The 25,226-nt window shown below is 43.0% G+C and overlaps 1 protein-coding gene across 1 annotated transcript in view; it reads left to right on the top strand.

Annotated features, from left to right (window-relative positions):
- The window catches only part of LOC311489092 (3',5'-cyclic-AMP phosphodiesterase 4B-like), a 34,577-nt gene extending 13,970 nt beyond the window's left edge, over positions 1-20,607 (top strand). Inside the window, exons 7-16 of the mRNA XM_084546006.1 lie at positions 6,738-6,850; positions 13,773-13,866; positions 15,124-15,332; positions 15,443-15,541; positions 15,976-16,140; positions 16,552-16,651; positions 16,893-17,047; positions 17,141-17,263; positions 17,346-17,528; positions 17,619-20,607. Coding sequence (XP_084402132.1) covers positions 6,738-6,850; positions 13,773-13,866; positions 15,124-15,332; positions 15,443-15,541; positions 15,976-16,140; positions 16,552-16,651; positions 16,893-17,047; positions 17,141-17,263; positions 17,346-17,528; positions 17,619-17,978 — 1,601 coding nt within the window. The 3' untranslated portion in view covers positions 17,979-20,607. The remainder of the gene's footprint in view (positions 1-6,737; positions 6,851-13,772; positions 13,867-15,123; positions 15,333-15,442; positions 15,542-15,975; positions 16,141-16,551; positions 16,652-16,892; positions 17,048-17,140; positions 17,264-17,345; positions 17,529-17,618) is intronic.
- Positions 20,608-25,226: the final 4,619 nt, after the last annotated feature.

Here is a 25,226-nt window from a genome sequence, read left to right as displayed (position 1 = left end):
AGGTTCAGAGGGAGATGTCACGCTTTTTGAACTGTATAGTCAGATGCATTATGGGAGAAGCAGAAGCAGGTCAAAATGGATAAAATAAACAAGAAGTTTGGGAACGTGACCACAGCCAGTGGGTGAAAGTGCACGAAGAGCAGAAAACAAGAAACAGGGGGTATACTAAAAATCAGCTCAGCTACAAATGCGTCACTGCAGGCTGTTTATGTCTCACTCCAGTAATGTTACAGGATCAGAGTTTTCCTCTTGTGAGTTTGCAGTTTTTGCTTCACAAACTCAATTGACCCCATCACATGCAGTCCCGTGAACTTGGCAGCCAGCAAAGGGCTCACTCTTGCCTTTCTGATTCAGATTATAGGCTTTACTGTATATTATGCCTGATAAATGGCGTTTTGAGAAAATTGTTCCATTATGATGTCTTTGACTGCCATGGACTGATGATTAATTTGTAATGGTTACCATTACAGCTCAATACTGTCATGGTTAGTAAGGACACCAGGCTATATGGTTAGACACTGGTCCAACCAGGAGATGCAAAACCATAATCATAATGTTCTTAGAGCAAATGTTCCCTTTGACTGGCCACAATGCCCTTTGTGTTTAGGTAGTCCTGGCAACTTTAGGGAACTTTAGAGTTGACGCCTCCTTAATTTACTTTTAACTATGCATGTCCATCTGCTGGGGCTGGGTGCCGGAGGGATGGGGGTGGGGGGTGGTATCTGTTCTGGGGTATACTGTATTTAGATCTGTAATCAGAACTCTGTTGGTTTTGTAATATGTAAAACTCAATAAACAGACTGTTCAACAAAAAAAAAAAAAAAAAGAGTTGACCCTCCGTGTGGGGAAAAAGACGTGTATTCCTCTTTACAGTTTGTGTGTAAATCAGAACTAACGAACATACACCAGTAACAGGGACTCACTCTAACTAATGGCGTTTTGTAGAAATGATCAATGATGATTTATACTCTGTGAATATATTTTAATAAATAAATATTAAGAATAGTAAACATTTTGAGGGTGAATAAATATGTTCACTTCCTGTGAAGAGGAAGGATATAACATCACGCTCATATGAATCAGTTAAATATAAGGCCACAAGTGCAGGTGGTAAGTTTAGCTTATAATAAACAGAAGCAACCAGCATGCACTGTTCATTAAGCTCATAGCTCACTTATTAACATGCCAAATCACAAATTAGCTTACATGCAAGTTTCCTGCTTCTGAAACACTGTTATTCTTGCCACTGAAAAAAACCAATGATTGAAGTCAAAAATAGGTGTGGTTAGACTCTGTATGTAATCGTTCAGATGTTTATAATCGTAGAGCTTAGGTGTACCTCTGGTTAAACTTTTAATCTTTTTTTAATATTTAATGTCTTTGCTATTATCTTTGTTTGCAGACATATATTTATGGCTGCTCTTGTTAAAATGAATTAATCAAGGGTAAAATCGGTATATGTGCACTATTATGTTTTTATGATTCATTACTCAAATTTGTCGTCAGCATCGTTGTTAAAAACTTTCTGGTCTTTCACAATATAGATATATCAGATACCTGGTCCGTTTGCCAGTTCCCATGAATCACGTGGATTTCAAACAGTGAAAAAATTTGTTAAGCACAGCTGACAGCTACATTGAGACAAACACATTCTTTGCCTTAAAACGACACGTGACTTTGTGCGTAAAATGGCCAGGGCGTGGGGCCCCACACAATAAGCCTTACTCAATCATTCTTCGTCTCTGCTTGTAAACACTTCCTGAAAGAGAAGTATTGAAAGATATAGCTGGAACTGATTATTCTGATAGATTAAAGAAGAAGCTGGTGTTATTTATAACTAATCTGCACTTGCATGTGTGCAGTTGTGCATATACTGCACGTACACACAAGACAAAGCACAAACGGTAATGTTGTAAGTTTTAATATTTCAGCTGGATACAATCTGATTTAACCTCTTGCAGTGTAGTGATTTGTTGCAAGGTTTTAACAGACGCAAATTTTGTCGTGTTATGGTTTTTACAGACGCCTTGGGTCCCCGCTGTCCACTGTCAATTGATGACATTTACACCTTCGTGTTTAAAATAATGAACCAACAGATGGATGGACACAGACAGATAGCTGATCACAAACTAACAGCCAGCGCAAATCTGAGCTGTCGTTTTCAGACTAGTGGCTACTCTGCTCCACAGCAGGAATCCATTTCAGGTTTTCCAGGCCTGCAGCCAGAGGAGAGGATCCGGCGGGCTGGAAGCGTGCAGCCTGGTTAAGTATTTGAATTATGTCATTGACGTCAGCAGAGTCATAAACCTCTCTGTGGCCCATCCCTCAAGCTGGCCTGGGCCAACACAGCTCCATGGAGCATTGTGAAGGAGCTGTCAAACAGGCCCTGATGAGGTGTGTGTGTGTGTTTGAAGGCTTTTGTTTTGATAGGTGGTGAGATTATGCCACAGTTGTAAACTATGAAGAGATGCGATCAGTGAGGGCTGTTTGTGAGACAAGACAAAGAGTGGTATATGGTTTCAGGGTTGGACCTACTGTAAATGTCCAACACAGCATAGCTTTTCAGACTTGAAGCTTTTTGTTGCTTTAACAGTGACAGTACACGAATAACATGACACCAAAGTCTGTCTCATATAATAGGTATCAAAATAACACACCCTGTATATGCTGTTACTTTTAATTGTGGTATCATTAGGTAAATGGGAAGCAAAGAACTGATTCTGGGACTGTGACCCATTTTTTATTTTTTTTTTCATCATCTGATAAAAGCTTTTAAGATTCGATGAGATGTAAATTATACACTCTAAAATAAGCCATGGGTAACCAATTTAAGAGAAAAGTAAGCCAACAAAAAAATTATTACAAAGTTAGTTTACATGATGCACAAATATGAATTTAATTTATTTGATTATTTTTATTAATTTACTTCTTCACTAATAAAAAAGTCATATGTCACTTACGGACTCCAAAACAACACTCCATGTGTATATATTAATGCATTATCCATCTATTCTGTTTAAATAAAATAATGTAGACAAAATGGAAACATTTACTTTTGATAACTTGCTTTATGTACAACAGTGTATGTATAAAACAAAATGCTAAACTGTTAAATTTGTTGTCGGCTAGACGGTGATCAAATTGAACATGTTTATGTATTTTCCTACCATATATGTACTGACTTGGCAGCTAACCTATATAGATCACCTCTCTAGCATATTAAGACTTTTTGTGTGCTTGTTGTTTTCTTTTCTCTCTCACAGTCTCGGTCAAAGTCCCTTTGTCTTTGCCTCTACTTCTGAATTAACTGACGTACATCGACGTTACAGAGATGATACAGAGATGAATCATTGCTGCCCCTTCTCGGCTCCACGTGTAGTGTAGAGTCAGACACAAACAAAAGCTAGTACGTGCTTGTACCGGTGTCAAGAGTGTGCCCCTCTCCTTCATGATGTGGTGAGGTCAAAACGAGGAATGTGTCTGTTTGCGTACATGCAGATAGCTCTGAGGTGTTTGCGTTTCAGCCGATGGTGGTGACTCAAGGCTTTTTCACAGACGCTCAATTGTTACTGGGGTCTTTATTCCCTGACGAGTCAAATTAGCATGACTGAACACGGCTTCATCCATATTAGTCATGTAATAAAGTCGTCTTTGCCATGAAAATTCATACTACATAAAAAAGTTTCCGTCAAGCCTGTAAGGAACTTGTGTAAAATCATTGTACAAAGTGACAAAGTAGATTCACTCAAGACAAAAGCACAACTTTGAGGCACTGGTATATAGGTTAACTTAGGTTTCTTCATGTTATTATAGCTTGAATTACTGAACAGTAACTAAAGTAGCTAAAATTCAAAATGCTTCTCAATGCCATACCTTTAACACAAATAAACCCTTTTAATACTCAGATACATTTTTTGTCATATTACTGCTTTTACTTGAGTAAAGGATATGAACAGGATATACTTTGTCCATCATAGGCTATAGTTGGTCTGAGAGATGAGACAGTGCAGTTGTGCAAACCAAGCTTCAGCCAGACAGCGAGGGAAACAGGTTTTTGGGGTAGTTTGAGAACACAGAGAGGGGCAGTGTGAGGTGGATGTAAGTGGAAGGTGTCTCGGCAGGAATGGAGGTTTGGTCCCAGCCCTGGCCGTTAGTTGCAGTTGATGGCTCTTACAGAAGCTGGTTTGTGGTCCTACAGGGGAGAGAGATAGAGGGAGAGGGGGAGGCAGACGGGGTCTGTCTGCACACTGAGGTCTGTTGTCCTCTCTGCAGCCTCCAGCATATGGCCAAAGCATCAGGACTCACTAAGAGAAAAAAGACTTCCACTAAAAAAACAAGCTGGAAAAGTACCTCACACTCTGTCTGGGAGCCGGTTTTTCAGACTGAAAGTGCGTCACACCACCTTTGACTGGTGACATTGTGAAATGTCAGCCCATTTAGCACTGTATTTATGATCAACCAAAGGTGATGATGGGTTCAGCACACTCTGCTCATACTGTGTGCGTGTGCATAACTTTGTTTGATCTTCAACGTCGACTCACAAATATGATTATTCTGTGACTCAAGTTAGAGGCGCGTTGCTCCAGGCTTTCAAAAAGTTTTATCACTTTTAGTAAAACAAACAGATGATTTAAGTGTTGTCTCGCTGAAACCAAGGGGTTTGAAACCATAATCTAAAACCAGCATAGTTTTCTTCTGCAGTTTACATCTTAGTCTTTTACTCTCATGACTCTGGACTGAGTCTATGATTCAGTCGCCAGCTTTAATATGACCTGAATCCTAACCATACTGGCAATGAGGATGATCCAAACCTTTGATGTTTCCCGACTGCCCTCTTCAAATGTCTGCAGTCTGTACATGCCCTCATCGGAAGGAATGGGGACAGGATGTGGTCACACCTTCTTGGCACTATTCCTGCCCCTATAGCCCAAGACAGCCACACGTTGGCGTATACCCGGTTTCAACAGCTCACCGCCTTGTGCATAAACTGCTTTGATGTTATACTTTGTGCTCCGTGCCGGTGCCTTTTGCACAGCTTGGGTGCCATTGGATCCTGTGAATAGTTTGGACCACAAAACTTGGCATCTAGTTATATCTTGTAGCCAAGGCTGTTTTAAAACCTGGAGATCAACTTAAGGAATAAGGCTAGACCTAGCAGTCACGCTTTTGTAACATGTGGATAACTTTAAACAACGTGCACGCCACTTTCTTTTGTGATTCAGAAGAGACATTGTCATTATGTTGTTCTGATAACCTTCAGTGGTGGAAAGTTTCTTTAGCTACACGACATCGTTTGAGGTTTTATTCAAGTGCTTTGTTAAACGCCGGTGGTTCAAACTCTGTACGCAATCACTGGGCTTTGAAGCGCTTTGATCCACTATATTGACGTAAATTGGGGAGCAGCATGCTGGCTGTCCTGTTGTGCTAAGCATATGGGGTAAATTTCTTCCATGTGTGAAGCCCTGTGAAGTAGAGATCAGTCTTTTCCATAGAAAAAGGATGGTGGGGAGATCCAGATGCGTTCAGCTCCAGGAAGAACTTTGCTGATTCACCATTCTCTTTGGAATATCAGAGTATGATGGTTTTTGATTTGTTTCCTTGTGTTTCCTTAACTCAGTGAATTTCTTTTAAACCACCCTTTTCCTTGTAAATGGTGCGTCTCTACCACATGTGAGTCATAGCTCCTAACGACAGAGCTACTTAATCAGATGACATCTAGGATTCTCCGCAGTAGTCACTCCACCATTTAGTAATTCCGCTCCACATTTTGTGTGAGTTCAGGGCCAAAGAGGAAGTGCTTTGGTTTCTTTGGCACAGAGTGAGGCCCTGGGCTGGCTTCCCCCCAATTCAGGGAGTCAAAATTTGCCTCTCGTGTTGCTTGTGCAAACACAAAGTTTGGTGTTTGATATAATTTTTTTCCTCCCTCAGAGAGGTTCAGAGAGGAGAGAGCCAGTTTGTGAAGCATGGTGGTGTGGTCTGAGCTGCTGCAGTTCAGCAGAGCACAGCCTTGAAGTGGTCTGCATGTTTCAGAAAGGAAGTCACCGGGACTGGAGGGAGTTGCAGCAGTGAATAAGTGCACTTTCTCTTCGTATCCACATAGTTCCAATAAATTAAATAGCGCAAAGGTGCTGAGTTTGGCTGAGAACATAAAGAAGGAAGTATTAAAAAGCAAACCCAGGTGCGTCTCTTTCACCAAGACATTGTTTTAAGGTGGTAGGGTTTTGTACTGTAACTGTATGAATGCACTATTTGTATGTGTTTAAATGGTCGGGGGTCATAGAAGACAACAGCAGGAGGCAGCAGACTGCCTAGTTTGCACTCGAGTGATACTGAGAGGGGGATAAGTTAATGAGAGAGTTTGAGAGGAGGTGGGGGAACCAGATAGAGTGGGAGGGGGGTTGCAAAGCGCACAAGAGCGAGGGAAAGAGGGGCTTACGCAGAGAAAGAAGCCACAGAGAAAGAGAGAGAGAGAGTTGGCAAACAGCAACTCTAACCTCTGTTTGTTGGGGAATACAACTTCCTTGAAGTTTCTGAGGTGGTGGAGCGTAACAAGATGAAGGAGTTCTGTGTGCACACCTCCCCCTCTTCCTCTGCGTCTTCCGGATGTCCTGCATGCCAGTCCTCCATACGATCAAGCCACTCTGGGACCCTTGGTCCGCCACACATGGTATCAGGGGGCTCTAGTATGGACATGGATCCTCTTGGGCCTGGTTACATGTCCATGTGTCTGTTGGCAGATGAGTCCTACCAGAAGCTGGCTATGGAGACCATGGAGGAGCTGGACTGGTGTCTGGACCAGCTGGAGACCATACAGACCTACCGGTCTGTCAGCGACATGGCTTCCAATAAGGTAGGACAATTTAAATTATTTTTAAATTACATTTGTGGAATCAAATGCTGTAAATCACAAAAAAAACTGATGGGATATTATCTCAAACAAAACATTTTACCTTTTTATTTGTAACAATTAGTTTCAGGGTCATCATGTACAGGGTGGTTATCTGGTAAAAATCATGTTTCTAATGTGTCAGGTTTGGAGATAATAGGAACTATTACACAATGAGTACTTGTGTGTCTTTGTGTCAGTCTGTTGTGTCCACTGAAACAGCGATCCCTATGCAACCTCCCACAAACACAGCCACTATAGCCTCATATCTGCCAAGCCAAAATTAAAACAAGATTTAGATCAAAGATGATCATTTACAGTATTAAAGAAATTATTATGGTCTTAGGACTGACCTTGTGGTGATGACTTGACTGACTTATGACATGTTGCAGCGTGGTTGCCCATTTGCATTGTGTATGCAAAATGTAAATTGCTTTTAGCCACAGTGACGCACTTACAAAGTCAGAACTATGATAATGTTTGATAGATCTTGTTAAAAAAGTTTGGATAGTGTTAGTTTTGCATACCAGACTTCTGAGTTCCTGGTGTCTTTGAATAGCATAATTGATTGTGTTCCTTGGAAAGGGTTGCGCTGCCTGAATTTCCGTTCCTTTTCCGTGTTATACAACCGGGCTGGGCTGTGGACGTACATACAGTATGACTTAAACTGCAGACAGATGCATTTGTTGTTCAGGTTAGTGTATTGTGTATATTCACTCTGTCATAATGTTTAGTTCAGTAGGGCACTGGTCCACTTTCTCAACTGAAGTCTTGTTTAACTGACATCGCTTTATCCAGACAGAACAGTTTTAAGATTTACAGAGAGAATTAAGACTGGTTAGAAGAAGTTTCAGCTGACTTGACATCAGTTCATATTTATTGATGATGACACCTACATTTTGTGGGTCCTTATTGTTCTATGTGTTGCCAAGACAGGCCAATTGAAAACACTCAATTTGTTCCTTTATGTTGCATATTCTTGCATCTGTGGATGAAGCAGTGCACTAGATTGTTGTGAAATTGTACAGGGATCCAAAGACAATTAAATGGTCCACCAAACTATGCTTATTGCAGAATTATTATTAAATACAGTTTTTACATTAATGCAGCATCAGCAGGCTTTTGTCTGCTGGCATGTCAGGAAACAAGAAGTTCCAACACAAATGTTGGGAGGCCCAACGCCATGAATTTACTGCTACCGGACAAGTGGTACTAAAGAAGCCTTACAGTGTAATCCCTTCAGTATTTAGCTCCCTCAGAATCAAGGTTACATGATGAAGTGCTCTCCTGCTAGTTACTGAAGTCTAATTGTAATATTTATAGACTTAAGAACCACCAGTGGCTGTGCTTAGGCACGGTTGTGCTTTGAGCTAAACACTGCAGTCAACAATGTAATAAAACGCTTACCATCTTAGCATGTTAGCATGCTAATATTTTCTAATCAGAATTAAATATAAAGTACAGCTGTGGTTGATGGGAGGGCCCTAGGTTTGGCATGTATTTAGTCATAGACCAGTTACATTTTTAGTTTTGATGATGAATCCTGATGAAAGGTTATGAGATCATCATACTGGTGGGACAAACATGTTTATACCAAAGTTCATGGCTATCCATAGTTGTTCAGTGATTTTAATATATTATGTTGTGCTCATAATGTTCCTATTAAGATGCTTGAATTCAAGGAACCATGGATGTCTGCACAAAATTAATGCACGCTTCCTGCCTGCTTGACTGAAAAGATAAAGAACTCATTCTCATCATTTGGCATGACCTACTAAATCCAGCATTTTATTTTAAATTAAAAAAAAGAAAGTTCAGCCTTCCTGTTTGTTTTAACTGAACCTAAATAAACTCATCGTGGTTCTTGGTGTCTACACAAAGCAGCTGTTTAGACCTAATTACTTCCCTTTGCTCTGATGCACACTAGCATTTCTTTGTGCGCATATGATTTGTACACTGCACACCATTACTCAGCCTCCCTGCAGACAGTGGAGACTGTACGGCGACATCAGATTATAAACACCCAGGGTGGTGTTGTCCATTTCCGTCTGTATTCTACACTGTGGTCTGAGGGAGGATCGGGATGGGGAGGGGTGTTGTCAGACTGTGATGGGTGACCGTGACCATGACACGAGTTTCCTGTCTCTTTATTTCCTGCGCCCCCCGTGCTGCCTCCTCTTTTCTGCTCCCTGGTTACCAGACGACAATAGTGATGCTTTGACGAGGCAGGTTTAGACCTTACAGACAACTACGTCAGTGCAACTGGCAAGACAATGGGCACAAGGTCCTTTAGGTCCGCAGGAGCACAGCTGCCTGGTCATGCTGGCCAGGAACAAATTGATACCAATATGACCCAGTACCATTGTTGATCAATGCTGTTTTCCAAAGTGTGGAGGTCAACAATTTGACGTTAAAGTCTAGTTTCATCAGTGTGCTCGACTGTTGTGCAACTGTACAGTTTGCTTTTATGATACAGTCATTACACCATTAATGCAGCATCTGAAGGCTTTTGCCTGCGTTTGCCAAGAGTTATTACAAAGAGCCTGCTTCTTTTCTGAACCGGAGGATGTAACTGAACCCGCAATCAAACCCAGGGTGTCTCCATTTTCAGTGTCCAAGGGCACAGGTGTGTCCGAGGCTACAGGACCACACACCCTGTTGACCACCAGCCTGGTCGCTGTGACCTCAGAGTGGGGAGCTGCTTCCCTACCCCTCACTATCATTAGCCTCGCCACACTTCCATGCTGATGCTGGTGACGGCCTTGGACAAACACTGCCATCTGAATCCAGTTAGAGGAGTTTAGTGCTTTGCGGGTTAGCGTGCAAGCGAGCCCCCGTGCAGAACACAAGCGAGTAGGAAATTTTAACTCACGTGTGGTCACTTCAACTTCGAAGCGCCGCCGTCTTCAGAGGGGAAAGAATGACAAAATTATTGAAACAGATGTAGCGGTGGGTCTGTAGCTGTAGCAGGCGTAATGGACATTAAATTATAGTGCTGCGATTCCATTTGACTGAAAGAGTGGCGAGGAGATCAGACAAGCTGCAGTGGTGGTTATGGTGCCTAATCGTAATTAAAAACTCTTACCTCTCTAACCTTCTGTTCATTCATCATGGAAAATAAGGCATACTGAGAAAACATAAAAATATGTTTTCACTGTAACCCTATTCTTCCCTGCATTATATCAACACCTTCTAGGAAATGTGTCTTTTTAATGTTACTAAACTGTGAAAACTTGCTGGGTATCAACCACAGCGTGTTGACACTGTAAACGGCCACACACGGGACAGAGGCAGCATTGGCTCACTCTGGGCTTTGTTAGATTACAGAGCTGCAGTATTGCTTGTGATTTCAAGCTGTTCCTGTGAAATCCCTTTTGTATCACTGCTCTGGTAAAACGTCATGGCAGACTTTTTTTGGTAAGACACTTTTCCCTAAGGAATATGTGTCATTAGGAATTTTTCCGCCACAATATGTCAGCACAGCTGCCTGCTAAACTTGTTATCAGGGACTTTTCAGTGATGATCTCAAGTATGTCAGTAGTTTGGTGCCTGAGGCCAAGTTAGGAAGCAGGATGTCTACCAGTAAATGACCTCAGTGAATTACTCTATCAAGAAAAGGGAAGTAGGTGGGGACACATGCTCGGGCCTGTGTTGGAGGGAGGAGCCATCAATCTCTCGTTAGACTGTGTAGGCCAGTCAGTCAAGTCAGCTTTATCACTATATGTTTCCTGCCTGTCGCCACTTCAGAAAAGAGAATAGAGAGAGGAAGCAGCCAGACTCTAAGACACGCTAAACAGAGTTATCGCTCACCGACTTTTACAGGATTTCTTTCGCGCTGTGTTTGGTTTTTCTTAAGTGACAATGGGATTATGTTGTTCTGAAAAGCAGAAGAAAAACTTTGAGATGCTTTCAAGTTGGAAAAAGGTGAGTTAGTTTTGTAGCGGCGCACAATGTGTGGGACTAAGAACTGCCATATGGAGACGTGTAATTCAAGAACAGATTCATTTATTTGATTTATTTAAATTAGTACATGTCTTTAGACAACATCAGTATTAATATTATTATTGTTTTATGCTTTTGTCATAATTATACTGAGAGTTTTCTGCCTTGTTTTACATGGTTCTTTTATAATCCAGGTCAGTGAGACAAAGCTCACTGTATGGTGGTGGATTTAAAAATGTTTTTGAACACTTTTAGTTTTAATTTTAGGTTAACTGTTGCTGTTAACAGTATTTTGGCTTGCAGCTTTTGCACTGTACAGTGGCTCTAGTATGCAGTTATTTGAATATTCAAACTGTGTTAGGCAGTGGCTCACACGATTCTGAGAAATGAACCACAAGTTCTTTTAGTAGAGATTAAGAAACTTCTCTCGGTTACCCAAGTCAACGGTTTGTTCAGAATGTAACTCTTTGCTAACGTAAAAGGATGTATGAGTTAATCTCATGCATTGAGCAATGTATTCAAGTGAGCACACTCATGGTCTCCTCACCATGAGTGTTCTCTGTGTGTTTTAGCTGAACTACATGACCCTGGGTGACTGACATGCAACTCAGCCTAATTGATTTTCTAGAGGTCACTCAAATCCATACTTTTCCACTGCTTTAAAGAATCAATCACAAGTTCCCTTTGAACTGAATATAGCCGACTGATTCCAAGTACAATGTTATGTCCTTACGAGCTCTCTTTGATTTTTATGGACTTGCCTCTGGCAGTCTGGGTTTTGAGTGCAGCCAGTGCTTTGAAAGTAGTATTCGAATTTCACAGTCAAGTAGATATTAGCTGTCTGCTCGACAGCTATTGGACAGCTGTGGAGACCAAAGTGTCTGGTTCACAATGAGGAGGAAACACACCATTGTAACAATGAAGAAAAGCCCTGGCAAAATGCATAGTGGCAGTTTTTTCCTACAGTTCTTGATTAAAAGAGAAAAGCACATTTAGTATTGATTGCACGGTTCTTATACTTTATTCATGTTATATTTTAGCGGAATTTTGCATTTACATTTCTCTGCATCTGTGGTCCAAATCTGTGTGCTGCTGCACAGTAACAATCTCTGCGTTTGTAAAATGTGTAGGCTAGTTTTGTCTTTCTACAGCTTCTCTGGTGTGCAGTTGTGCATGCCTGCGTGTCTATGTTTGTGATGTGGTGCAGCGTGCACAGAGTGGGGACCACCGATAGAACGACAGAGGGGGTCATGTGACTCTGTTGCCATGGCGTTTAGGTTGCCATGCAGTCGGTGGTACTGTGGTGGGCTGCAGACCAAAAGCTCTCATCTGCCTGTCTTCCATCCTGCTTCTTTAAGTTTTAAATGCAGAAAACTGCTGCAGTGAGACAGGAAGCTTGCTGTTCTTAGTAACTGATATCAAGTGCAGGTCTCTGAAGTGAAACATAAGAATTATGGACTGAACTACATGGACAGCTGCCCGTGGTCTTTGATTTAAAAATGAGACTCAAACCAATTCTAGTAAATTAATACCCTGTGTCTCCTCACTTGTGATAAATGTTCTGATTCTTTGAAGCCTCACATTGCGCAGTATGCATTGCATCTGTTCTGCATTACTGAGCATGGGGGAGCTTTTCAGGAAGGGAGGGAGACATAAGTGGGGGGGTGATAGAATTAGTGGGAGTGGGCAAAGAGCTACAGAGAGAAGTGGCTAGAAAGAGAGAATATGTGGGGGATTCTCCAAGCTCTCATTTTCTGCAGTGCTGTGTATGGCTCAGTGTTCAGCCACGGTGGGAGGCAGAGAGAGAGAGAGAGAGAGAGCGAGAGAGAGACAGACTCTACTAGTCTGTCTGCCACAGGGGACTCTCTACAGCTAGAGCGCAACCCCCTCTTCCTCTCCCCGTCTTTTTCTGTCCCTCTTTTCCTTCGCTCCCTCTGTCGTATAGCCTGCCTTTCCTCCCTGCCTTGCTCGATCTGGGCTTGGGAAGACTGGATTTCCCCCCTGCACGTCAGTGGATAACATTTGGATGGTGGCAGGAGGAGGCAAGAGTTTAGAGACGGACAAAGGCGACAAAAAACAAGGAAAAGAAAAGGGAATATTGATTGCATCCAGGGGAATTCCATCACGCTCGCCAGCGGCTTGCGCTGATTAAAAATGATGGGCGATGCTAGGAGGAGGCGCGTTTGCCTGGGGATGTAGGGGTCCGCCGCTGCCCCTCTCCAAAGACTCCAGCTGGGGCGTTTTTAAAAGGAGTCGACCGCTACAAACCGGTGATTTGGTGGCAAATTTGAGCTTCAGGCTGTAACGCTGAGCTCAGCCTTGGTGGTCCACTCAGAGAGGAGCGCTCACTGCTTCTGCTGGGGAGCACCAGGGGCTCAGCACAGTTCAGCACCATGCCTGAGGCCAACTACCTGTTCTCTGTGTCCTGGGGATACATCAAGGTGTGGAGACTTTCCTTTGATGTGGCTGTGTGTCTGTGTGCACAAACTCTGTGGTCATGTCTTTTCCCTGCAGATGGGAATGTGTCTTATATTTCTGACGCTGATTTGGTTATACTGCGTTTACACTCTTGCATGTGATACGTCAAAATGATTTTGTCATTATTGCTCAGTTTTTGCATACGACATTTCATTTCCTTGCAAAAATGATTCATAAAGATTAGCACACAGTATTTTGTAGATTATGTTCTATTTGTTGATTTTTGAAATGCCAAGCAGGGAAGGGTCTTGGTGGCTAATTCAAACCAGGACCAGCGAGACATAAACACAGACCTTATATGGCGCATAAAAAACAGAGGCCATGTTCCCATGGGACATGTTCCAGTGGAAAATAACAGGAAATGCTTTATTTTCTCTGCTCGGAAACAGGAGTAAAGTGATTTAATGGATGTGTATTTCTTTGTATAAATCATGCAATCATCTATGTTTTATCTGTTTGCTTCCAGTTCAAGAGGATGCTGAACCGGGAGCTTAGCCACCTGTCTGAGATGAGTCGCTCTGGCAACCAAGTGTCAGAGTACATCTCCAACACATTCCTAGGTGAGCTCTGCAGCATGTATTCACAAACGCAAACACACCCTGAAGTAGACTGTAGACAAATTGTGCTACATAAGAGGATGATAAGTGGGATAACAGACTGTGTGTGACAGAGGTTGCGAGGTTACCCAAAGCATTTGCTAAGTAGTCGAGAAACTCCTAGATGGTGTGCGCCACTGCTTTCAATCCAGTCTGATCTGGTCTGGAGGAGAGAGTCCCCTCGCACTGACTGCAGAATTGTGTTAAGGAAGGAGGGAGGGCATTGCATTCAGGGAAGGCTTTCCTCAGGAGATATCAGGAGCAGTAAGTCGGGGAGAGGGAGAATGTTTGGGCACATACAGTGCCATCAGGTCCAGATAAATCCTGCATTATTCATCAAGAGAATGCCAGCGTTTCCTTGTCTTTCGAATGCCCGGCAGCAATTCGTGACTCACAGCCAGTCAGCCAGTTTTCCTGTCCTGCAAACAGCCAAGCAGCCTACTCCTCAGATATTCCTTTTACCAAATCACTACCAGCGTACAGACAGTTCATCAGGGCTGATGTTCTGCTCTTGCTAATAAACACACCTCCATGCCTCGTAGGAACTAAGCCTAACTCCTAAACATAAAACATAAAACTCAAGAAAAAAAGGCGTGATAGATGGGCTTTGAGAGACAAACACAACAGCGCGCCGCACTTTATCTTTGAAGCTTAGTTTGTTATCTGCATTGCAGCTAACACCTGTCAAGTGTAGAGAGATCATTTTCCTGCGCTTTGAGGAGGATGCAGCTGAGATATTTATTTTTTTTCTCACTGCGGAGCATGAGGTGCACCGCAATTGCGCACTCAGAGAGACAACACTTTCGACTGCGTACGGCATATGAGAAATGTCACTCAGCTACCGGATAAGTTGAATCACATGCACCAGAAGAACCCGCAGTTCCTCATCCAAACAGTTCAGCGTAACGTGAGCCATCTTTCCACGATTCGTTGAACTGTTATTACAACATGGCTCAGTTTCACAGAATGAACGGGTCACTGGAACACTGTCCAATTGTCACAACATCAGGAGGACTTCTTGGTCCTGTATGTTATTATGACATTGTCAATGCATGTTGCGTGAAATAATATTTTTTTTCTTTATTTAAACTTACTTTGTGTACTCGGTATAGTTGCAACACAAGAGCCACAAAATCTGTGCAAAAACCCTTAGAAACTGAGCTGAAAACCACCTTTTTTAATCTTTTTATTCTCTCTACCTTTTATTTCTATTCTCTGCAGACAAACAGAATGAGTTGGAGCTGCCATGTCCAGTACCAAAGTCAAGGGAAAGGAAGCGGAGGCAGGGCCAGCAGCAGCAACAGCTGCTGCAGAGTGGTATGATGACACAGATCAGCGGCGTGAGAAAGGTCAGCCATACGTCCAGCATCTCTGGGAGCTCCTCAAGTCGCTTTGGGGTCAAGACGGACCAGGAGGAATTGCTGTCGAAGGTAATTGGTGGACAAATTGCACAGCCAAAAAAAATTAAAAATAAGATAAAACCTGTGTGATGTCTGGCGTCTCTCTGGCTGAAACCCTTAAACTCTGACCTCTCTCACAGGACTTGGAAGACATCAACAAATGGGGACTGAATATCTTCAAAATCGCAGAGCATTCCCACAACCGGCCGCTCACGTGCATCATGTACACCATCTTTCAGGTCTGTATCCTCGCTGCTTCATCCTCTTCCGTCTTCCACTTCCATCCCCTCATTAAGTCAGAAAGAGCTCAAAAAAAATAAAAGTGTGAAAGCGTACACACACGAGTAGAGACGGCACGAGGCACAGCCCGTGTCAGTGTGTACAGTATGTTCTGTGTTGAGCTGTTTGGATCATTACAGGAACATCTGCTAGGGGATCATTAGCAGTTCAAATTGATTGCTAGCTGTGAATCATGTTGACAAGAGAGCAAAATGTTTTAATTTTTCAGCCTTTTCTCTAGTATACGAGTCACAATTTGGTTTAAACATTAAATTTGAGGTTAGATACTGAATGGATCCACACTTAAAATATGTTTGAAAACATGTTCTAACATCTACAGTCGAGGTTGTTAAGGTCCTCTGTTTCTAATTTTCTTCCTCTGTGTCGCATGCAGGAGCGAGACCTGATGAGGACGTTCAAGATTCCAACGGACACCTTTGTGACGTTCATGCTGACCCTGGAGGGCCACTACCACTCCGACGTGGCCTACCACAACAGCCTGCACGCTGCAGACGTAGCCCAGTCCATGCACATCCTCCTCTCCACGCCCGCCCTGGATGTAAGTCACTTAAAATCTGTCTATATCGACATTCTGCTTCCTTGCTGACACAATATTCTTCACATCCAACTGTTCAGCTGACAATTACCTGTTGTTTTTCTCATAATGACCCTAAAGAATTTCACAGCTTTCTGTAACAAAGTCTGAGATAGTTACATTTGTTGGCTTTCATTAGTTGTTCAACAAATTAAGTTCCGGTTTTCCGCTCAACACCTGACACCATTAAAACGTGGCATCATTGCCCACACCTTTTTTCTCAAGCAGTTTATTAATTTAGTGATCACAGTGCATGCCAGTGAATATGACAAATGGAAGAGTCATCTTCACGCCACTGTGTAATACCTTACCTTGTTTGGCCAGTTTCTTTCAATGGGAAGGCTCATCTCTTTTTTATTTTCTCTTCAAACACAGGCAGTCTTCACTGATCTAGAGATCCTGGCAGCCATTTTCGCTGCGGCCATTCACGACGTCGACCACCCAGGAGTGTCCAACCAGTTCCTCATCAACACCAGTAAGTCTTCTTTTGCACTCAGAAGTCCATTAGAAGAGTCAACAACATTTATTTAGTATACATTTACCAAAACAGGCAAAAACATTTGCACGGTTTAATGGGATCTGTCTCCTCAGGAAACAGACACGGGTTTTTAAGGACACTGAATGGTTACCATAGTTACATGACTTGAGTTAAAGAACCCAGAGTCCTATTTAATTTCTCTCTTCCTGTCATTTCCCTCTCCCTCCTTTGCATTTAGACTCCGAGCTGGCTCTGATGTACAACGATGAGTCAGTGCTGGAGAATCACCACCTGGCTGTGGGTTTCAAACTGCTGCAGGAAGACAACTGCGACATCTTCCAAAACCTCACCAAGAAGCAGAGGCAGACGCTCCGGAGGATGGTCATAGACATGGTGAGGAAATGTCTGGTCTTGAAAGCTTTCTCCCTTGCCTTAATTTCCTAAATGAATTCTTGCCTCATTTCTGAATGTCTTTCTGTCTTCCAGGTTTTGGCAACTGACATGTCTAAGCACATGAGTCTGCTGGCTGATCTGAAAACCATGGTGGAAACCAAGAAGGTGACCAGCTCTGGTGTCCTGCTGCTAGACAATTACACAGACAGAATGCAGGTAAGAGGCGTGCTATTACACACAATATAATTTCATATGCAAGTGAGAGAAACATGATATTAAACTGTTGATTTCTCGGCAGGTTCTGCGTAACATGGTTCACTGTGCAGACCTGAGCAACCCCACCAAGCCCCTGGACCTGTACCGGCAGTGGACCGACAGGATCATGGATGAGTTCTTCCACCAGGGAGACAGAGAGAGGGAGAGGGGCATGGAGATCAGCCCCATGTGTGACAAACACACAGCCTCAGTAGAGAGAACTCAGGTAAAGAACACATCCAGCTCCAGGAATGAAACGTTCAGTTATTAGTTATTTTTCACTTTAACTTACATCATCCCTGTGCCTCTCTTCTAGGTCGGCTTCATTGATTACATCGTCCACCCTCTGTGGGAGACATGGGCCGACCTGGTCCATCCCGACGCCCAGGACATCCTGGACACTTTGGAGGACAACAGGAACTGGTACCAGAGCATGATACCACAAAGCCCTTCTCCTCCTTTCTACACCGGCGATGGAGAAGGAAGCCCGCACGAAGATGTGGAGGGAGCAAGTAAATTTCAATTTGAACTCACGCTGGAGGAACAGGGAGGACAAGGTGGAGACAGAGACAGCGGGATGATGGACACAGCTGACGGATGTGACCACGTGGCACATCCCTCTGATCAGGACGAGGTGGAAATGACGGCACACGACGGCTCTCCGGCGGAAACATAGCCGCACTGGTGGTGTTCTTAGAGAGCAGTCAATTTCGCCGAATTCATTTTGTTGCAGTAGAGCAATCCTGCAATCTGGCTCTGTGGAGCTGCCTGGCTAAGAGGGCCTGACTGAATGTGGGGCACCCCTGCAAACGAGGCTTGGAAACCCTGTGGCAGTTTGTTTTTGAGCCCCCTAGAAGGGAGCTGGAAGAGTGTCGCCTCTGTTCTTTAAAGAAGGGACTACTGTCTGACGGCAGACACAGGCCTGAATCTGGGTCCTTACACAAAGAATGTGAAGGACGTGGTTTGATTCCATGTACTGGGACAAGTAAAAACTTGCACTTCAGGACATTTTTTATGTTCATTTAGATTCTCTGTGTTGTGTCAAGACTGGATACCACCTGATAGTGTCCAACCAAAACTACTGGTCTGCAAGATATTTGTTACCATGTAGGTGTTTTTTTAACACTTGTCTAAAAAACATAGTGTGCCTATTTTTTTTTTTACGACCGTCTTTTTAAAAGTGTTTTCTAATTTATTGAACACATTCATGTAGCTGTAACATGCGCTAAATTTTCTACAGCAAAGACGCAGTTGTCTCACACAGTCTTCCTAATGTTCTGGCAATAGTATAAGCTTGTACTCACAAAGGCGCTGAGTGGATGTATTTCTAAAATCAGTGGACTTCCCAGCACAATTTGCACTTTGTGGCATGCTGTAAAATGAAGAGAGCGTGGAAAGCATCTGTAATTTATAGATGACATTACAACACATGTGTAAAACCAGTTAATTTTATTTGATTTATACAAGTACAGTATTTTATTTCTAATAATTCATTACATAAGCAATTAAATAGGTTGTTGATGAGATTCACTGTAAGTGGAGAAACTTTTTGTATTTTTTAGGCCAAAAACATTAAGAAAACCTCCAAAGATCCCGTAAAGAAAGCACTTTGATGAAGTCACTGCCACCTCTCAAAGGTCTGACCAGCTGCCTGACGAGTCACTGGTGTGACAAGTAAAACTTCCAACAAGTTCCCCGAATCTGCTGGAGAGCTGAGGCATACAAAAGCCAAACAACAACTAGAATTTCAACATCAACTGAGATAAAGATTTCAAATCCCTCTTTAATTGTTTTTTCCGGAATGGAAAAGAACTGTTTCCGCCATGAAAAAAAAATCCCTTTCATTGGCTCTCACTCACACACACCTGCTGCGGTTAAAAGCATTCCATTCTCTTGAATTCACACCGTGACTCATTTTCAGCTTTGAATGGCTGTAAGGCTGTGTGCACAATTTTTTTTATTTATTTAAAAAAAAAAAAAAAAAAGACACCTGTTAGTGATTGAACTATTGTATCTTGTAGTTTTTATTGCAGCACTTTGAACATGTCGACCGTTCTGCAGCTGGTTGCGGATCAGTCCAACACTACCTTAAAGGTACCACATTGTAAGGTGCAACCGTCATAATAAGTGGGGGATCAATTTTGTGTCATGACATGACATTCTTCTCCAGTGTGTTTGTGTGTGTGTGTGTGAATGCGTGTGAGTGTGTGTATATCAGTGGTCACAAAATCGCACAATCTCGTTGCACCAAGCTGTGTTGTGTTGACCCATAAGCTGTTTGTAACAGTGTATTTATTACATTTTCCTTGTATATGATAATAGTGATTGATAATATTCACTGTATATTTGTTATTATTTATATGCACTACCACAAATTGATGGAACTCGTCTGGTGGTTCGTCTGTATTTAGCGAAATATTTTGCTATGAGACCATAACATGAAGTTATGCAGATCAATTTTTTGACAGTTTAAAAAAAAAATATATATATGGTTGAAATTCCAGCCAGAAATGTTTGTACAGACTAAACCAACAACACCTCACGTGAGGTGCCCTAGCAGAAGCTTTTGTTCCTGGCTGATCACAAAGGCTGGACTCTCTCTGCAGATTATTGTGTACGGTGACGGGTCATTGTACAGCTGCAGGAATATTTGCTGAAATATATAGCATTGTTTCAAATGTATTTTTTCAGTGTTTTCCTCACAGTATATTGTAAAATGTCGTATGTTGTGCTCAACAAAATGTTTTCTATCGGATTATTAAAATGGGCATGTATAACAGAATCCTCTGGTCTGAGTGTTATTGAATTGCGTCAGGGAACAAAGTATCAGAACTGTTCACTTTCATTTCTTCTTTTCATTTCTTTCACTGAAGTTCTTTTCATCAGCTTGGAGAAGGAAATGAATTTATGACTTACAGAACTCAGCTACATCTAATTTTAACTTTAGCGTTAGCTTTGTGAAATGTGTGGTAAACTAGATAAATACTAAATGTTAGGTGCTTTTAAAACTGTCCCAGGATTAGGTGCACTTGTCCACAATTTCTACTTCAGATGTTCCAAGCTTCTGGAAGAGCTTACCCAAGATCTTCTGTTGTTATAGGCTCTTTAAATCTCACTCCCTTCTGTTTCTTCTCTACTGAGCTCTACAAAAGCCACACCACAACATGATGAAGTTGGGACCATTCCCATTCCGCCCTGGTGATGTTGTGCACAAACATAAACATCTCAGCTTCCTCGATCCTTTGCATATACGGGCAGTCAGTTTTACAGTTCAGCTAAACTGAGGTTTAGAGGTTGATTCGTCTGCATTATAGCGACTGATGTGATTTTTCTGCTTGCGTCATCCGGCCTTCAGTTTTGCAACTCTGAGAGGAAAAGCAGCAAGAATTCCCCGAAGAAGGAAGAGAGTCAAGACTTGACATGGTCTTCGGTCATTTCCCCTTAGCGACGCCAGTGACTTCTCTTCTTTCTGACTTGAGCTGAGTGCTGCTGGACACTGAGCCAGCAATGTAAACAGGAAGGGCAGAGATAGTGATGCTATGCGCTGAGCCCTCAGGGCATTCACTCTCCCATGGCTGTGAGCACCTTGACCCAAACAGATAAACATCTGAAATACGTGCTCAACATGAGAACATGCCAAGTGAAATTAACATGACGCCACAGATGGCTTTTAAAGATTTTAGCTTGTGTGTAACCTCAACAAAACAAAGCAAGGAAGACGTAACACATTTACTGATTGGAGCGACTGATGCACATGCTCAGTCGTGACAGGACAGTGTGACAAGTGTTTTTGTCAAAGATTTCTAGTCTCGATGGTCGATAAATTCTCATTGTTCTCCTGACAGACGGAGCTCTGCTTTTCTAAGTCTCTGCTGGGTTTTTGTTATATTCATCAGGTCACCAGGCCTTTAAAAGGCCTTCATTACATAGCTATGAAAATGACCTGGTACGACCAAACTGGCAGTGCTAGTGGACCGGTGCTGAGAAAGACTGGTGAAGAGGTCCTTTTTTCAGTCTAAAATGTCCTAAAATGTAGTGCATGTATTCCTTGCGTGATATATTATTAATCCGTCATTGGTTACATTCTGACCTGAGCTTTGTTTTCTTTGGAGTTTGTGTATGTCTAGATGGCAACAGGAAACCTGAACCTTCTCTTCCTTTGGATTCAGCAAAAAAAGCAGGCAGCTGTTTATGGTAAACACTGGCACAGACAGCGGCTAGTGTTTTTCTCTCGTGCATTTTCCATGGTGGTGGTCCGTACTGCCATAGCAATGGGCAGGGAGTTTGTTTGAAAATCTAACACAGGTCTTGCGGTCTGTCGCTGACTGACGTCAGCAGGGCAAAGGCGGCCCGCTCCGGCCCCGGCAGCAACGTCTGTGAACCGTCTGGGTCCGGGCTGGGCCGGACGCTCTTACTGCCAGTGGATCCAGTTGACAGCCGCTCGATGTCCTCCCACCGCTCTGCCAGCCTGGCCATGAAAAGGGCCCGGGGCCTGGGGCCAAGGCAGAGAGGAAGAGAACCACTTCCAGCAAAACAAACCTGCTCTCTCCATATCCACTTTATAAAAACAAATGTCTTCCTGGAGTTTCTCCTGGCCAGCTGCTGTTTGTTTTTAGTTTGCTTGACAGTAAGAACTGAAGTCAACTGGGCAGTGTGTGGGAGGACTGCAGCGTAATATGGGGCATTCCAGGATAATTCAATAGCAGCCCAGGCGTGTGTCTGTGTGTTTGGATGGCAGAGATCATCCCAGAGAGCCTGAGACAGATGAGTAAGGAAGGGAGCTCAAAAAGACAGCTCTCTTGATGAATCTGGAAGAGAGCAGAGGAGGCACTCAGCTTCCTGTGTGTGTGTGTGTTGAATGCACTCGGTAGTTCTAAAATGCAGGATTTGAACAATAACAGGATGCGTCCTTCCCCCCGAAAATGTCACAAATCATCGAGTTATCAAACAAGGTGGCAGTCATCACAGATACGCTATTGTTTCTCTGAGTGTGGCTTTGCCTTTGCATGCAAACGTCTCAAATACCTCTGAATGCATAGAACGTGCCGCGGTTATATAATCCAGAGACGGATGTCAAAACACATCTAAAATATAAGGAGGGCGGCCGTGGATTCAGCGTGTTAAAAGCAACATTGTGTCTCCTGAATGAATGTCTCCAAATCAATGAACTGTAATGTTTAGTTAGAACAGGTGGTTTACAAACAGGTTGTGGGGAATGCTTCCAGGATGCTGGTTTGTGCTTAGAGCACTTGTCCATGTCAAATCACATTTAATCATGATGCATTTAAGGACATGGCAGCCGCCTGACATTTGTGCTGATTCCTCTGGGCTCTTTAAGCAGCATGCAGCCAGCCAGGGAATCGTTGGGACATGGAAGGGAACACCCCTGTGGGGAGACAGCGGCCCACGAGGGTACACTGTTATCATTAAAGAAAAAAAAAACAACAACAACACATGCATACCGAGAGATGACACATGCACTTCAACAGACACACGTTGAAAATATCCTGCATTGCGTATGAACTGTGGTGACACCACTACACCAGACTGGAAAGATGGAAAGTGATTATTGATCGTTCACGTGCAGTATGAGCTCAGTACTTTATTTTTTTTTTTTTCACACGAGCTACCGTCCTCATTTCCCATCCTGATCAAGATCAGCTGTAAACAACATCACGTTCAATCCGCATGCCGGCATTGCCCAGATCAATACTTATCCTCGTTTGACTCAAAGGCAAGGGGAGGCAGACAGAGAGAGAGCGAGAAGGGAGCACATGCGGCTCTGTGGTGCTCTGGCGTGTCAAAGTTGTGCGTGGGAGGTGATGTTCGACATTCAGCAGTGGCACCGATGCAGCAGAGGGGAAAAAAAAAGAAACGAGGTGGGGGAAGAAAGAGAGTGCGTACGCAATATGAAAATATCATATATACCACATCTATAGTGTTGTGATAAAACCTTCTCACTGATGCACACTGTAAACTCCTAAGATCGTATCAAAGGTCACGAAGAGCCGTCAGCGAGGCTTGATCTGGTTTATTGGTGCATGAGGTCAGTTCAGGTTTCACCAAGACACACAATGAAATGTAAAAACAACTAAAAAAATTCGGCTTGACGTGTAATTTTGCATTAGTAAACAATGCAGGCTTCAGCTGTGTACCTGACTTATCAAACATCATGTTGCTGATTCAAAGATAAGTGTGTTGTTTTGTAGTAATACCCTGCTGCCGGGCTTACCAGACTTCCTCACGATGAACCAGCGCTAAAGTTTCCATGACAGCTTTTCCTGAACGCTATAGATGTTTGCCTGGAAAACAGAAATGCTGAGCCGGCTTTCAACAGTGCTACAAGACACCGTTCTTTTTCCATTTTTCATCGTAGTGAAACTATTATGTTACCTGTCACCACACATGAGATGAGATTAGTCAGAGTCCCATTGTTGTTTTGTTGTGGATTCCAGTAAGGATCTGACAGCGTCACAGTCTACCAGCACTGACCCAGCTTCCTCTGTGCCCACTGAACTGCACCGTATTACAAGGAGCGATAAGGCCGCAGCATTTCCCCCTCCGCCCTGCCCGGGCCAGACAAGCTGTTCTACACCCTCAGACGCTGCCCTCCGTGTCGGCAACGGGCTCCTGAAACGTGGGCCTGGCTGCACGTTGCTCATTGTGGACACGATGGTGGATGCAGATAAGAAAGGCTGTTGTGGCTGTGCTTGTCCTTAAGGCAAAATGTGGCGATTGTTTGATAGCTTCTGGGAAGGGACCCTGGTGTTTGTCTGCATGTGTGCACATGTATGGAATGTGTACATGGTGAGTGGAGAGGACAATGTGGAAAAGTACCCATGTATACAACAGGGAAAATACTTGATGACTGCTTTTAAAATCCTGCTTAAAAGCTACAACCATCAGCACGATAAAGCTGAAATAGTCATTGAGCAGAAAACAATGACTATATCTGATTCTGCAGGCAGGGGTGGAGCTTATTTTTATTACTTTATTTACAGTTTGTTTATTAGTTCCCGGGCTCAAGCCACTCCAGAGTGTTAGAAAGATGAAAAAAAAAAGACACTTAAATGTTTGTTTTTCTTTTCTCACATAAAGTGATTTAGGATCAGTGGTATCTGTAGCCCAGATGTTATGTGAAAAGAGTACAGCTCAGACGGCTTTAAGTGATGGATGAACAATAGTGAAACAGCTTAAGGTGAGCAATAGCTAAAAGATATTAATGAATATATGATGTAGCTTCAAGTAAATGATAAACATTAATGTCTAAAAAAATACTGCTGAAGTAGTTACCTTAAAATATTGTAAGTATCTGAAATACTTTGTGAAGCATAATGGATAACCTGTTGCTCTAACATGTATATTTGTATAATATTGTAACCTTTTAGGCCCTGTTTTGTACCTAAATGCATCTGAGGAGACTAGTTTAGAGGTGAAATCTAAATGTAGGATTAATATATACGGAATAAAAATTTGCAACATCTCTAAAGAAATACACGAAATGTATGACGTTAAGGAAATCTGAGAAGGTCTATACACAGTGTGGGTAGCGCGCACCACGTCTGCTGACACGTGAGTGTACGCTTGTTAGTATGTCAGAGGGCGCCTCGGCAGACGTGCCTACGTGCTGCTCAGAGTGCCACCAAAGATGCCATGCCTAGTCTCCACTCTACCATGTCAGTCAGTCTCATTAAGGCCCAGACACGCAGCGGGGCAGTTTTGCTGCCTCTGTCTCTTTTTCAGTTTCAGTGGTTCGGACCAGAAACCACACAGGCGACAGTTCAAAGAGTAAACCTTTATCTAGCTGTTTCGTTTGCTGTAAGTGTGCTCTCCGGGGCTGTTGCCAGGGGGCTGGAAAACTCACTATCATCGAAAGCAAATGTTAAGATCTTTATTTACTTTGAAGAGGGCCGGGGGGCCCTTA

This window comes from Chelon labrosus (genome assembly GCF_963514085.1).
Source record: "Chelon labrosus genome assembly, chromosome: 6".
Taxonomy (NCBI): Eukaryota; Metazoa; Chordata; class Actinopteri; order Mugiliformes; family Mugilidae; genus Chelon; species Chelon labrosus.
Note: the sequence above shows the minus strand (reverse complement) of the source record. Positions and strands in the feature narration are given on the sequence as shown.